At 40.0% G+C, this 14,537-nt stretch overlaps 1 protein-coding gene and 1 long non-coding RNA gene across 2 annotated transcripts; one reads left to right on the top strand and one right to left on the bottom strand.

Annotated features, from left to right (window-relative positions):
• Positions 1 to 1,066: 1,066 nt before the first annotated feature.
• On the bottom strand, positions 1,067 to 4,045 carry LOC116249683 (protein NRT1/ PTR FAMILY 5.8-like). The gene is made up of 4 exons (XM_031622878.2): positions 3,392 to 4,045; positions 3,079 to 3,296; positions 2,149 to 2,654; positions 1,067 to 1,948 (listed from the first exon to the last, which is right to left on the bottom strand). The coding sequence occupies exons 1-4, from the start codon at positions 3,441 to 3,443 to the stop codon at positions 1,117 to 1,119; spliced, it is 1,608 nt and encodes a 535-aa protein (XP_031478738.1). The 5' UTR covers positions 3,444 to 4,045; the 3' UTR covers positions 1,067 to 1,116.
• Positions 4,046 to 4,834: 789 nt separating this feature from the next.
• Positions 4,835 to 6,180, top strand: LOC116251121 (uncharacterized). The gene is made up of 2 exons (XR_004171610.1): positions 4,835 to 4,893; positions 5,340 to 6,180. It is a non-coding gene; the product is annotated as an uncharacterized LOC116251121 (long non-coding RNA).
• The last annotated feature ends 8,357 nt before the right edge of the window (positions 6,181 to 14,537 follow it).

Raw genomic sequence — 14,537 nt, 5'->3', positions numbered from 1 at the left:
ATTACAAACTTTTTTAGACAAGACCAGCTTGATTTCTTGAATCATCAAACTTTTTATACCATCTGAGTTGTTGATCTTACAACATCTTTCTTTCATTTCTCAGTCTATAGAAAATAATGTGCTATTGAGTTGTTTTTGTTGAAAAAATTATATAGATCACAACGAACAAACTGTGCTAGTCATTGAATCACTTGATTTTGAACTGGTGACTTTTGGCAGAGATCTGCAAGAAAAATTGGTTGGTGGAGACAAACCTTTAGAAATACTCATATCTAGTAACCCTTGAGACATGACCACACCTTTGACTCACATAAATCTTTCTAAACGTAACAAGAGGCAAAAGTGTTGGATTCAGTTCAAAATTCGGATTTGGATTCAAATATAAATGTAAAAATCAGATTCAGATCAGATCAGATCAGAACCGAATTGTAAATTGAATGTCGGATTTGGATAATATGACTTATTTTTAGTTCGTATTCAAATCCAAATATATAAATATCTGGAAAAATAAAACTGATGCAGCTAAGCATATATCCGATGTGACGTTCCTACTTTAAGAAAAGAAAATCTCGCGTTTATGTCACATTTAATATGACTTATCTACCATATCCATGTATTAAAAATTTGAGTGCGCCTTGAGCTTTTTAAGGCATTCTTAAACTGAACGTTCACGAATTATTGATTGGTATCAGCAAAAGTTTTGCTTGCACGGACACTAGGGAAGAACAGACAAAGTTTACGCTGGATGATTTTGAAACTGTACTTTGTCATAAATAGTTAAAATACTGTTGGACGGTAAGAAAGTGGATCTTCCAATACCACATCTGATTGAAGATTAACGTGACACTTTTCATTCTTTGTGTCATTGAGCACATCCTACACGAAAATTAAATCCAAAAGAATACCCACTGAACAATATTTATTTAAGGGGAAGTTTCATTGGTCACTAACATGAGAGGTAAGATTGATGCCCGGCCCCAGTAAAAGAGTAAAGCACTTTGCTACGCAAACTAAGCTTAAAGAGTAACATGCTTCAATTACTGTATGCAAAGTGAATCAATAAGCAAATTACTAATTCATGAAAGGGTTCTAAATGGATACACAAAAACATACAATTCATTTACAATTGTTGTTGGCCAAAGCATACTTGTGACTGTAATACTTTGACATACTTATAAATAACACCATACTCAAAGTACTTAGAAGAGAAAGAAGCCAAAAATAAAGATCTAGCCTTGCTTCACTCAGATCATCTGAAAACCAATTTCTCTGTCCCCTCATCCTTGTCCCCAGTTCTATCATAGATATCAATATGGCACTTAGGAAGCTCCCAAATCCAAACACGCTTGTGTATAGAGCTATTCCTATTGTTCTCATTCTACTCGGCACCTGCGAGTAGAAGAATTCCTGCATACCCACCACGGTGAACACGTCTGAGATGCCCAATAAAATGTACTGTGGTACCAACCAGAATATACTCATATGGACGATGTCGACTCTTGTTCCATTGTCGAACGTCTGCATTTGAAGCCGTTTGTTCTCTAATATTGCTGCTATCACCATCGCCATGATTGATAGAAACATTCCAATGCATATTCTTTGTAATGTATTTATCCCTTGCTCACTGCCTGTGATTCTCTTGATTAAGGGAATGAGGAGTGGATCGTATAGCGGCATCAGCAGGATTATAGATATCGTTATCACACTTTGGAGAGTCGCCGGGGGGATTTCGAAGCTCCTTCCTATGTTCCTCTTCATCGTGATGCCTTGCTTGATGAAGAAAGTGGTGGGTTGTTGAAATACGACTGCGAACATCAGGCATGTTGCCCAAATGGGGAGTAATCTGAGAACAATCCTTGCATCTTCCCCTGAGATTATACCTTTACAAGTGTTTGTCTGCAGAACGCCAATGCGGCCATTGTCGACCATGGGAGCCTTCTCTTGTAGCCTGCAAACGACCACCGACAAATTGCCAGTCATGTCTGCTGAAAAATGCCCTTTTCAAAGAGTACCATCTAGGGAGGATCACTGGTTTTCTGAAAAAATGGAAAGAAACACAGAAACACAATTTCTGGCATGGATCTCTGGTTTTTTGAAGTTTGAAAGGCGCGCACACACACACACACATGAGAGAGAGAGGGAGATTACTCTAGCTCGGCCAAATGCTCGTCATTTGCAGTTAAAGGGAGACTTCTGCCCATCATTTTCCTTCCAATTGCTCTAATGGTGTCGATCATGCTGCCAGTAGGCTTCTCAGTTTTGCTCTGTTTTCTCTTGTAGCAGGGCGACCCACACGAGAAACACAAGGCTGACAACATCATTGCAGCAGCAGGGATGGCGAATCCGATGCCCCAGCCGAAAGTGTCTTGTACATACGACAGTATGATAACCCCTAGGAGACTCCCACTGCAGATGCCGAAATACCACTGTTGGAAAAACAAGCTCCTTGTGCTAGTGTTCTCCTCAGTACTGTCTCGAGGCAGCACATCTTCCTCTTCTTCCAATTGGTCCGCGCCAAAGGCTTGGAGACATGGATTATAACCTCCTTGGCCTATAGATGTCAAGTACAGAGACAAAAACAGAGGGGAAGATGACCTTTTCCTCTTCGGAAACCAAGTCCACAGAAGCGCCCACGAAGACAACGAAGCAAGGCCCTAGAAGTGACGAAGAAAAGAAATCCTTGGGGTTCAAGTCATTTTGTGTTCTTGACCACATAATTACATAAACATAACTTCATGAACTAGAGGCAAGTGTTAATGTATTTTAAGCATAGTCACAATTCTTGTTAGTATCAGTTTCTTAATATTTCAATGGCTGAAGTGAAGAAAAAAAACCAAAAATTGGCTCTAAGCTACCACGAAAACATTTTGACATTTGCAACGGAAGTTCTTGTAATAGTGTCCATGTTTTTCCTGGGCATTTACTGCACCTGGAATTCTCATGACAAAATGGTGAAGATTTCAGATACTCATGAACAACAGATGCCATGTCTAAGTGATGTGAAGTATTTCTGCAAGCAGACGTGGACTACAAAGAAAGAACGTGGGGTTAACATAGAAAGGGAATATATATACTTACCAATATATAAAGCAAAGAAGATGCCAGAATCGTTGAGTACCGATCGCCATAAGAGTCCGCAAGTAGGGCACCAACAAGAGGAAGCATTGAGGTAACTCCATACCAGGTGTTGATGTTCTTTGCTGCTACAGAGGTGCTCTCGTGCAAGACATCAGTAAGATAGCTCACTAAATTGGCAGCCACACCCTTGTATGCAAACCTCTCAACGCTGGCAACAACTGCATTTATAGGATGATTTGAGCAATAGAAACGCAAGAGACATGCATGCAACAATGTCAGTTATTAAATAAATAAAAGTTATATCAGTATTCACCAATGATCAGAATGCAGGACTTGTTCAGCCATGATCTCCTTGTTATAGCCATGAGAAACCAAACTATGACGACGACGGAGACAACCGAGTGGTTGAAACTGCAAGGAGGTTGTTGCTAGCTCACACTTTGAACATGAGGCCCTTCTTCAATGTCCCTTGGGTCCAAAACTCAACCAATTTCCCGAAATAGATGCATTGCTTGAGGATTCAGAGAAAACTTCACCTTTAGTTTGTTGCGGCAGAGCAAGCGAAGGGCCGTTCCTTTGTCACAATAGATGAACCTCAAATACCCTCGACACTTTTACATGCGAACAATAATGTGGGGCCTTTTTTGCATTCAATAGCTCGAAGTGGGCTTGCAAAAGAATCGGGTGGAGATCCAAAAGTAGAATGAGTTCAATGGCGCGTAGTGGTATCTCCGTAAGCAGTTGATGTGAGGACAAGATACGACGAGCAAAGTGTTGCGTTTAAAAAAGCTTTCGGTTCCGGGGTCCTCAGCTAATAGCAGAACAAGATCATCCACAGGAGATGTTTTTCTGGAACAAGTTCTCAGGTCATAAAATATTTTTCCTTTTTACTACCAACTCGCTTTAGTCAATCTAGAATTTTTTTTCTTTGAACCAAGTAACATAGAGAATGAAAACCCTTCCAGTTCCCGATAGAATTTTAATTTCCCAGCTTTTTGAGTCAGTAGCCAATCTCACAGCCTTGAAATGGGTAATAATAATTTAAAATGCTGAACTTCGGTGCTAGGATGCCTAAGCTATTACAGACGCATGCATAGAGTGCTGTAAACATTCATTTATCATGGCGATAGATGTCGACACCTGCGAGAAATACTATGGTATGCTCTGAGAAAGAATACCCAGACAGCCTACTGAATTTCATGATTTTTCTGACCAAAGAAAGGACAGATAGGTTGGCATGATGGTGATGTGTACCTCATTTCACTGCCTATTCAGATTAAATAGTTAATGCTCTTCATCATGATGAAGCTGGATATTAAACTCTGATAGATCCACTAATATGCTTTTCTATAGCAAATTCTTCATCCCATAAACATCATCGGAACTGAGAAGCAACTACGTTACACAAAACCTTCTCCAACTGCCTGAGTTTTCGGGTCAGACACCACCTTCTTCAAATAGTGGCAGTGATAGTACGTGGAGTTCACTTAGATTAGTCTATGTGCTTTTGCCATTATCTCCCCCTGCACAGCAAGTGCTTGCTAGTACGACGCACACTTGGCTCGAGCAATAGCATTTGTAAGTAGTGGTATGAGTTTGGCACTATGACGACATTCACATATAAGTTGCAGGTACGCAATCTCTTCCTCCAATACACGTGTAAAGTTTCACTTTTTGCTGATTTGAGACTGGATTTTTTTTTTCTGTTGCAGAAGAAGCCATTCTTTTTCTGTCAATACATAAAGGAGGATCCAAGATAACATTCTCACCATCTGCAACTTAGTGTAACAGCAGACTGCGTGAAAACTTGGTGAGGTAAATCTCTTGGAGATAAGCTGACTTGGTTCACTGGTTTTTCTTGAACTTAAGTTATGACTGAAGTTTTTGTTGTTTTCTTACTTGGAACTTCTGGTTTTCTGTATTGCCTAATACACCTCATTCTTATGAGTTGTGTCCATTTGTCGAGAGTGCATAGCTATTTTTAGTTGACATTTTGGCACAGAGATGACTGTAACCATTCTGAAACTGGTGCGTGGAACTGTTAGGATCAAAGTACAATTGTGGTACAGTAACTGTACAAACCATCATGGCACAGTCACAATATTTAGCAGGTTGATGCATGAAATGAATTTCTTGTGGTAGCTTAGGCTTTTGTTTGAAAAGGCATGTGCCACATTTTAGCATAAAGCCACTGTTTTCCAAGATGTTTGGCACTTTATGGTACCAAATAATGAAAATTGGAGATTATATATATTGTACAGGGGAACATATACGATCGAAATCCATTTCAGGAATGATCTGAAATCTCATCTTCAGTTGGTTTCATCATTCTCAATACGGATACAGAATCCACCAAAAGTACGTGCATCAGCGCTCTGTGAATTGGCAGCTCGCATAATCTGCGCTTGGTTCCGGTCCTGGAGATTAGCAGGAATCTGTGATCATGGCGCCATATTACGCCTCCATTTTAGCTGCAGATCACGGGTGAGAAGTTGCACACTCAACATGTTCATTGCTTGGGATCACATACTAAAACATGTTTCTTTGACAGTAACAACATGATTCTTGGTAACAAAATTATTTTTACATTGTGGGCAGTTGATTGTTGGGCTAGTAAACACGAATTCTTGTTGCCCCACAATCCATAATAACTACTAAAGTTCGTTTGGGGATCAATTTTTGACAAATTTGTAGCGTTCTAACTTCATCTGTCTCATTCTTATCTCAAGGCAAATCCACCACCGACTCTTGCATATCCAAATCAGCTTTATTTTTGCCAGTAGCTGACTGTAGTAGGCTGCTAATGCATCAAATCAACAGCTTTAATTTAAGAGTTAAGAGTGCAACTATCATGTCAATTTCTCGATCACGATAAGGGAGGAGCGAATAATATATCAATTCACTGTCAGTTAGTGGAAGCTGAAGAATTCTCCAAAATATATTTCTTTGACTGGGGACGGATTCGTTTTATGTATAACTTAGCAAAGGCCCCCTAATGCTTTCGTTATGTCAAAGGAATTCACTGTCTGCAGCTTTCCACAGACATTTTCCCGAAGTTGTAACCAGATTATGACTTATAAAAGTAGCTCATTGTGCTTTTGTATCTTCATTTGAATGACTGGTACACGGTGTTAAGAAACAAGGGTAATGCTAATTTTCCCTAAAAATCTCATGCACACCCCCCAACTTGGGCTAAGAGAAAATAAATGCGTCTCGAAGAAAATGAAGAAACCTGCCCGACAACAGTCCGGTAACACATTAGGTACCTCATTTCTTTTATAAGATGAGCTCACAATGTATAAGAGCTACATATGCCGCAAAAATAGTGCGAGGAACCGATGGAAGACCAATTTAAGAGATTTTGCGAAATTGGGTTGTTTGTCGACCAATTTAAGAGATTTTGCGAAATTGGGTTGTTTGTCATTCGAATAGTCGTTCTAATTTTTAAAAAACATCGCCAACAAAGCATACCTGAATAAATGTACACTAATTTCAAACTTTTGAATCGGTTTTCATCCTTTTGTAAGAATAGCACAACAGCCATTGTTTCATTAATTTTCTTAGTGTTCCCATATTTCCTATTTTTTAAATAGTGAATATTGTTAAGGAAAGTAATTTTTCGGGGAATAAGTCCGAAGAATTGTTCGCCAAGAAATTGGTAGTTCAGATCTTGTTGGAGATGAAAGTTGTATATCAAATAAGAAGGGAGAAACTGAAAATTAATTCCTCATTCATAAAGGAAGTGGAGTAATTTTATGATCGGATCGTGGTGTAAGAGGAAAACCCCATATTTCTGTGTTGCCTTGCTTGTTTCAAAGATATTTTGGACGTGTTCATCTTTTTCTTCTTAACTCATCAGTGACAGCCGCATGAAAGCACCACGTTACGTTCTTCTTTTTAATTCAGGTGTGATCTTGGACCAAATATACCATCGTTGATTCCGTATCTCCTTTCTCTGTCAATATGCTAACCACTTTTTGCATCGCTAGCTAGCAAATCGGCACACAAATAACTCATCACTAATAGAATTTGGTGGGTTCCTTTCTTGGCAGCCAGATTCCTTTCTGATTTTTTTGTAAGGTAATCTGATTGTAAAGATATAGCGGTCTGCCTAACCCCCAGATGCCAAACATATTTTATGGAAGTGCATGATAGTTCCTTCTGCACTTGTTGCTCTGATCTGTGTGTGTGTGTGTGTGTGTATTGAGAGGGGAGAGAGGACGTTGGAATTTCTCAAGATTGGCTCATGTTTTATAAACTGCCAATTAAACACTTCATATCAACCTAATATCATCTTGAGAAGCATGATTTTTTTTACTATTTATCCTAAGCCAAATTCCTCCTTGATAGTTTAGAATACCTTTTGTACTTTGCAAGAAAAGAAAGAGAAGACGACAACTTAACTAAGTGTTTAGCATTAATAATAGCCCAGGTAATGATAAATAGACCAGGCTTCTGTTTGGCTGTTTCAGAACATAGGCCCAACCCAAGAAATTCAGAAACGCAAGCCTCTTTCTGAACATAGAAAAAATGGGTAGGCCGGCAAATGGGTTTTTTTCAAGAAAAAATTATGAAGCACATTGAATGGTCCAACAACGTAGCCCCACACTGTCAAAGCACCGCATTCCTTGTGCACGCCAAGATGACCACATTCTATCGACATGCAGTCTCCAATGTACGTACAGTTTAGTGCACCATCAGTCAGGTTCCACAAGCGGGATTAATATTTTAGATAAAAGTTCATGCTGTATATGATTTTTAGAGAGGAAAAGAGGAACCATGCAACTTCCTTTGTTGTACCACTTTATCTCACTTGTATCAACAATCCCTGATTATCGTCTTGAGCAAAGCTGCTGCTTGCGCGTTATGTACGTCCCACTCTCTGGGAGAATCTTCAGGGAATAATTTTCTTTCTTTTTTACTGTAGTCCTCCCTGATTAACACCCACTTCTTCCTTGATCACTTGAACTAAAGGACAAGCTTCACTTTATTCATCTCTTTATACAAATGGTGGCATTTGAAATGACACAAATGGCTTTCTCTTTTGAAAGGCTGCAAGCTTCCGTCGATTCCACTATCTAATGTCCTAATTAATGCTGTTAAAAGTGATTTCATCGTACGAAAATGTTAGTGGAAATGCAATACTGCATTATTGACCTTGATCATGAATCTTCTACTAGTGGATTGCGTGGATGCTTTGGTCCTTTTTATTGGAGAGGAAAATCAGTTTGCTGATTTTCAGGAATCAGGAAAAATCTTTCCTATACATCAAAGAGAAGAATCAGAAAGAGAAATTTCAGGAAAGAAATTATATTCTTTCCCTCTATCATAAGATTGTGATTTCTCAATCCCAAAATTTGTGGGATCTGTATATGCCTGTAAAGTTGTATAAATACCTCATCATATGTGAAATGAGATATCTCTTTTTTGGCCCATTCTTCTTCCTCGTTTCTTTTTCTCTCTTCTCACGATGCCTTCACATGGTATCAGAGCGTGAAAGAAGAAAAGAGATCGCTTACCCTGTTGTCATTCTTAGAAAGGGAATCACCGTCTGAAGAAAGGGCCTCACTGACTGGACTGCTCCTCTTCCGCTCGCTCGAAGGCTCTGTTATCGCCTGTCCTCTCGAGTTCTGCCTCTGCCTCCTCTGCGGGTTCATTCCAATCGTTCGTCCGAGGGTTCTGTCCGTTTCCTCTGCCTCCTCTGCGAAGCCATTCCAGCCGTTTTCCCGAGCGTCCTGCATCGTCCGCTTCTGCATCGCTCGCTCCATCGCTCGCTTCCGCCCGAGCGCCCTTTTGCTCGCGTCTTACTCTCCAAGCGCTCGCCCAAGCGACATGCTCTGCCCGGCTCCTGCACGAAGCCCTCGCTTCCCGTCTGCTTCGCTCGAAGATTCTCCGCTCGAACTCGAGCGCCGGGCACGAAGCTCCCGCTTCCCGTCTGCTCCTGCTTGCCGCTCGAGCCTCCTGCTCGAGCGTCCTTCCTACTCGAGCGTCATCCGCTCGCTCGAAGCTCCGCATTCATTCGCCCTCTCGAGCGCCCAAATCTGCTGGTTGAGAGGGAGACCGTCCGTCTAGCTCACTGACCGGCTCGTAGACTCTTGAAATCAAAGGTCACAACCCGTAAGTGTGCATTTTTATCATTGCAAACCGGCGAGTTCCTCTTTGGTTCGTTCCCGGATTGCTCCAGGGCGGCAGGGCCTTCCCCACCGTCGTCCTCAAGCAGTGTAACGTGGAGTCGGTACTCTTCACGGGGAGGAAGGTAAGCGAAAGGACCAACGCCGAGGCGCTCGACTGCTCCCTTTTGATCTGGAGTCAGACGCGCTATCATTGTGCCATGGATCCTTCTTCTAATCGGATTCGGGTTTGGATCTGAAGCTTCGCGCACTATACTAATTTTTGGGCACATTCAATATTTTTTTTACTATGGCAACAACTCCTGTGGTTGATCGGTTTACTGGTGAACAAAATGAATCACCTTTCATCATGCATCACTCTGATAATCCTGGTGCTATTCTAGTGACAAATCCTCTTGTTGGCGACAACTATTCCACATGGCGACGAGCAATGAAGATGGCCCTTAGTGCCAAGAACAAGTTCGGATTTGTTGATGGTTCTATTCCGAAACCAACCACCACTAGTTCAGACTATATGGCATGGGTTCGCTGTAATGATTTGGTTCTATCATGGATTCTCAATTCATTATCGAAGGAGATAGCAAATAGCGTCATCTATGCCAGTGAAGCTCACGAAGTTTGGATTGATCTGCAAGAACGTTTCTCTCAAGGTAATGCTACTCGTATCTATCAATTGAAGATGATGATATCTGATTTACGTCAAGAACAAAATTCATTGGCTGTCTACTTTACTACACTCAAAACTTTTTGGGATGAACTCGGTTCTTATTCGACTGTGTCTGCATGTACTTGTGGTGCATTCAAAGAGTTTCATTCATGCCAAGATCAGGAAAAAGTTTATCAGTTTTTAATGGGGTTGAATGAAAGTTTTAGCAATCTTCGTAGTCAGATTCTTGCTATCGATCCTCTACCCAACATTAATAGGGTCTATGCTATGCTGCTTCAAGAAGAGACTCAACGTCTTCTCACACCAAAACTGTCTGGATCCAATAACATAGCCCTTGCAGCCAGGTCTTCTCCTACATCATATACCAAAAAGAATATGGCAATGACACCTAATGCTACTCGCAACCGTCCTCGACCAAAATGTGATCATTGTGGAATGCTTTGACATATAAAATCTCGATGTTATGTGCTTCATGGTTATCCTCCAAATCATCCTAAGGCTGCAGGTTCAACTGGTGATTCATCTAAAATTGAAAAGGCGCAACAGGGAGAAACATCGGCAAACAATGTAAAAGTCAGTGTTGTTTTATCACAACTTACCGAAGAACAAGTCAGTCAATTGGCATCTTGGTTAAATGTTGATACTTCACCGGCTACTGCTAATCTAGCAGGTAAACAATCATTCTCAACTCATTTTCCTTGGATTATTGACACCGGAGCCTCCGACCATATGACCCCTCATCTACATTTGCTTAATAATATCAAAATTCTACCGAAACAGCGTGTCATTAACCTACCCAATGGACATCAAACACTAGTTTCTACTATTGGAACAGTTTACCTTTCAGCCAATATTCAGCTTACTGATGTCCTATATATTCTTGATTTTAAATACAATTTATTATCAGTTCCAAAGTTCACCAAGTCCACTAATTGTATTGCTGTTTTTCTTCCAACCTGTTGTGCTTTTCAGGACCCTTTGTCGAGGAAGCTGATTGGAGTGGGTAACTTGAGCGGTGGACTTTACCATCTTCTTCTTCCAACTACTTCTCATGCTTTGTTTGCTTCTCCTAGTAATAAGACAGCTCATATATGGCATATGAGACTTGGACATCCTTCATTTGATAAGCTTTTTTTATTGAATGAAAACATTTCTATTTCCAAGCATGATTCTCCTTGTGATGCATGTCTTAAAGCTAAATTCACTAGTTTACCTTTTCCAACTAGTACTAGTAGAGCAAGTGATCCGTTTGGCTTGATTCATTGTGATATTTGGGGAGGATATGCTACGTCATCTCACACAGGTGCACATTACTTTCTTACCATCGTAGATGATTTTACACGATCTACTTGAGTTTTCTTGATGAGGTTCAAATCTGAAACATTTTCCTGTTTAACTCGTTTTTGTGCCATGGTGTTTACTCAATTCAATACTCATGTGAAATGTGTTCGGAGTGATAATGGTGCTGAATTTACAGCTCATAATATGCAAGCATATTTTCATGAGCATGGCATAGAACATCAAACCTCATGTGTTGGAACTCCTCAACAAAATGGACGTGTTGAGAGGAAACATCGTCATCTACTAGAGATAGCGCGAGCACTTAGGTTTCAAGCAAATTTCCCGGTAACTTTTTGGGGTGAATGTATTTTGACAGCAACCTTTTTAATTAATAGAATGCCGTCAACTCTTTTAAATAACAAATCCCCGTTTGAACTTCTCTTTCATAAAAAGCCCAATTATGAGGATTTGCGTGTTTTTGGATGCTTGTGTTATGCCAAAAATTTGAACCCCATGCATAAGTTTTCATCACGTGCACACAAATGTGTTTTTGTCGGATATCCTCATACTCAGAAAGGGTATCGGGTATATGATTTAGATACCAAACAAATTTTTATAAGCAGAGATATATCTTTTTTTTAGGATAATTTTCCTTTTTTAACCGAACAATGCCATACAAATGATCTGAACAATGTTGTTTTACCTCATCCTCAACCTGATTACCTTGGAGAGAAATATATGTCATCGTGTGAGAATGGTGTTCCAGCAAATTCCTCTCCGTTATCACCCATTCAACCTCACGATTCCATCAACAATGACCAAAATCTACCAGTTTTAGATCATCGAGCTATGTCCAATGACCCACCTCCTCCAGATTCACTTGCTCTACGGAAATCTAGTCGTCCTCGTCATTCACCATCCTATCTTCAAGACTATGTGTGTTCCAATGTGATGGTTATAAGTTCACCGCCTAAGGAATCTACTTCAACTAAGCAATCCTCAGGTACACGTTATCCCATACACAATTATTTACCTGTTCACAAATTCTCTAAATCTCATTATGCATTTTTGACCTCTATCATGAGTGATGTTGAACCTAGCTCGTATGCTGAAGCGGTTAAATATCAACATTGGTGAAGTGCTATGGCTGATGAGATTCAGGCTCTTGAACAAAACAGTACATGGTCTATTACTACTTTGCCTCCACACAAAAAACCTATTGGTTGTCGTTGGGTTTATAAGATAAAACGACGATCAGATGGAAGTATTGAACGCTACAAAGCCAGACTTGTTGCTAAAGGATACACTAAACTAGAGGGACTTGATTATCATGAGACATTTGCTCCGGTTGCAAAGTTAACAACCATGCGCACACTTCTTGCTCTTGCTTCTATTCAAGGATGGCACTTATATCAAATGGATGTGAGTAATGCATTTATACATGGAGAATTACATGAGGAAATATACATGACCATTCCTCCAGGCCTTCTGCGTGAGGGGGAGTATTCTAGTAATAAAGAGTGTCGCCTTCATAAGTCTCTGTATGGACTCAAGCAAGCGCCATGTAACTGGTTTCACAAGCTGTTATCTGCACTCAAAGGCGCTGGTTTCATTCAATCATCAGCTGACAATACTCTCTTTACTCGGAAACATGACAAACAATTTATTGTTATTCTTGTCTATGTTAATGATCTTATCATTGCAGGAAATGATGAACCAGGAATTGCTTCAGTTAAGCAATATTTACATTCGAAATTTCACATTAAGGACTTGGAAATATTTAAGTATTTTCTTGGCATAGAAGTTGCAAGAGCGCCATCGAGAATATTTATAAGTCAAAGAAAATATATTGTGGATATTTTGAATGATGCAGGTTTGATAGGAGCCAAGCCTATAGAATTCCCAATGGAGCAAAAATTGCGATTAACTCCCAATGATGGTATTCCACTGAAAGATCCAGCTAAATACAGGAGGTTAGTTGGACGTTTGATCTATTTAACCATTACTCGTCCAGATATAATGTATTCAGTCCAAGTTCTCAGTCAGTTCATGCAATCGCCACAAACTACACATTATGAAGCGGCACTTAGAGTGCAAAACAAGCAAACGGAATACTTTTATCCTCATCAAGTGCAAAACAATTGAGGGCCTATTGTGACTCAGATTGGGCTAGTTGTCCTACCACTCGTAAATCAGTTCGTGGATATATTGTGTTCTTGGGGAATAGTCCTATCTCTTGGAAATCAAAGAAGCAGTCTACTATTGCCAGATCGTCTGCTGAAGCAGAATACCAGGCAATGGCTTTGACAACTTGTGAAGTTGTTTGGTTAAAAGCCTTATTGAATGACTTGGGATGGAGTCATGATAAACCAGTCAATTTATATTGCGACAATCAAGCTGCTCTGCATATTTCAGCAAATCCAGTTTTTCATGAAAGAACGAAACACATAGAGCTAAATTGTCACTTTGTAAGAGAAAAAATTCAGCAAGGAATAATTCGGGCTCATCATGTATCATCATGTATGCAACTAGCTAATATTTTCACTAAACCATTGGGAAAAGATAGTTTTCAAACTTTAAGAATCAAGTTGGGTGTTTCAGATTTGCACACACCAACTTGAGGGGGAGTATTGGAGAGGAAAATCAGTTTGTTGATTTTCAGGAATCAGGAAAAATCTTTCCTATACATCAAAGAGAAGAATCAGAAAGAGAAATTTCAGGAAAGAAATTATATTCTTTCCCTCTATCATAAGATTGTGATTTCTCAATCCCAAAATTTGTGGGATCTGTATATGCCTGTAAAGTTGTATAAATACCTCATCATATGTAAAATGAGATATCTCTTTTTTGGCCCATTCTTCTTCCTCGTTTCTTTTTCTCTCTTCTCACGATGCCTTCACACTTTTGATCTGTTCACCAAAAACCCTACAACTGAAACTTCCCTTTGCAGTGTCAGTGGCTGAGGAAGATAAAAAAAATCAACGCGGTGGATCATCCATTGGTGATTGAAGGAGCTCGGACATGGTGTAGAAAATGAAGCTCCGACAGTGAGCAATGCGTCGAAACAGAGCTCCGACAGTCGGCAAAGCAATCGACGACCAGTATGATGGGTACAGCCAACAATAGTTTTTGACATTGAAATTTGTGAATGCTTATAAGATGTACAAATTGGTGAACATGGGTTATTCAACGCAAGTAGGCTGCCACTTGGGGAGATGATGGCTAGTCGATGACTTCGTTATTTTATGCATCACCAAGGTTAAGGGCGGTTGAAGTATAAGGCAGGCAGCCTTAAGTGGAGTCGATGCACATAAACAAACTTTTGTAACTGGCTATCGAAATGTGCAAAACATCTATCTTAGCGTTCAAGTAGGTTCAAT

This window comes from Nymphaea colorata, chromosome 3, assembly GCF_008831285.2.
Source record: "Nymphaea colorata isolate Beijing-Zhang1983 chromosome 3, ASM883128v2, whole genome shotgun sequence".
Taxonomy (NCBI): Eukaryota; Viridiplantae; Streptophyta; class Magnoliopsida; order Nymphaeales; family Nymphaeaceae; genus Nymphaea; species Nymphaea colorata.
Note: the sequence above shows the minus strand (reverse complement) of the source record. Positions and strands in the feature narration are given on the sequence as shown.

Coding starts and splice junctions, on each gene's coding strand:
- LOC116249683 (XM_031622878.2), bottom strand. CDS start 3,443: ATGGCTATAACAAGGAGATCATGGCTGAACAAGTCCTGCATTCTGATC. Junction 3,297..3,391: donor GTCCTGCATTCTGATCATTG/GTGAATACTGAT, acceptor CTATAAATGCAG/TTGTTGCCAGCGTTGAGAGG. Junction 1,949..2,148: donor GAGCATTTGGCCGAGCTAGA/GTAATCTCCCTC, acceptor GGTCGTTTGCAG/GCTACAAGAGAAGGCTCCCA.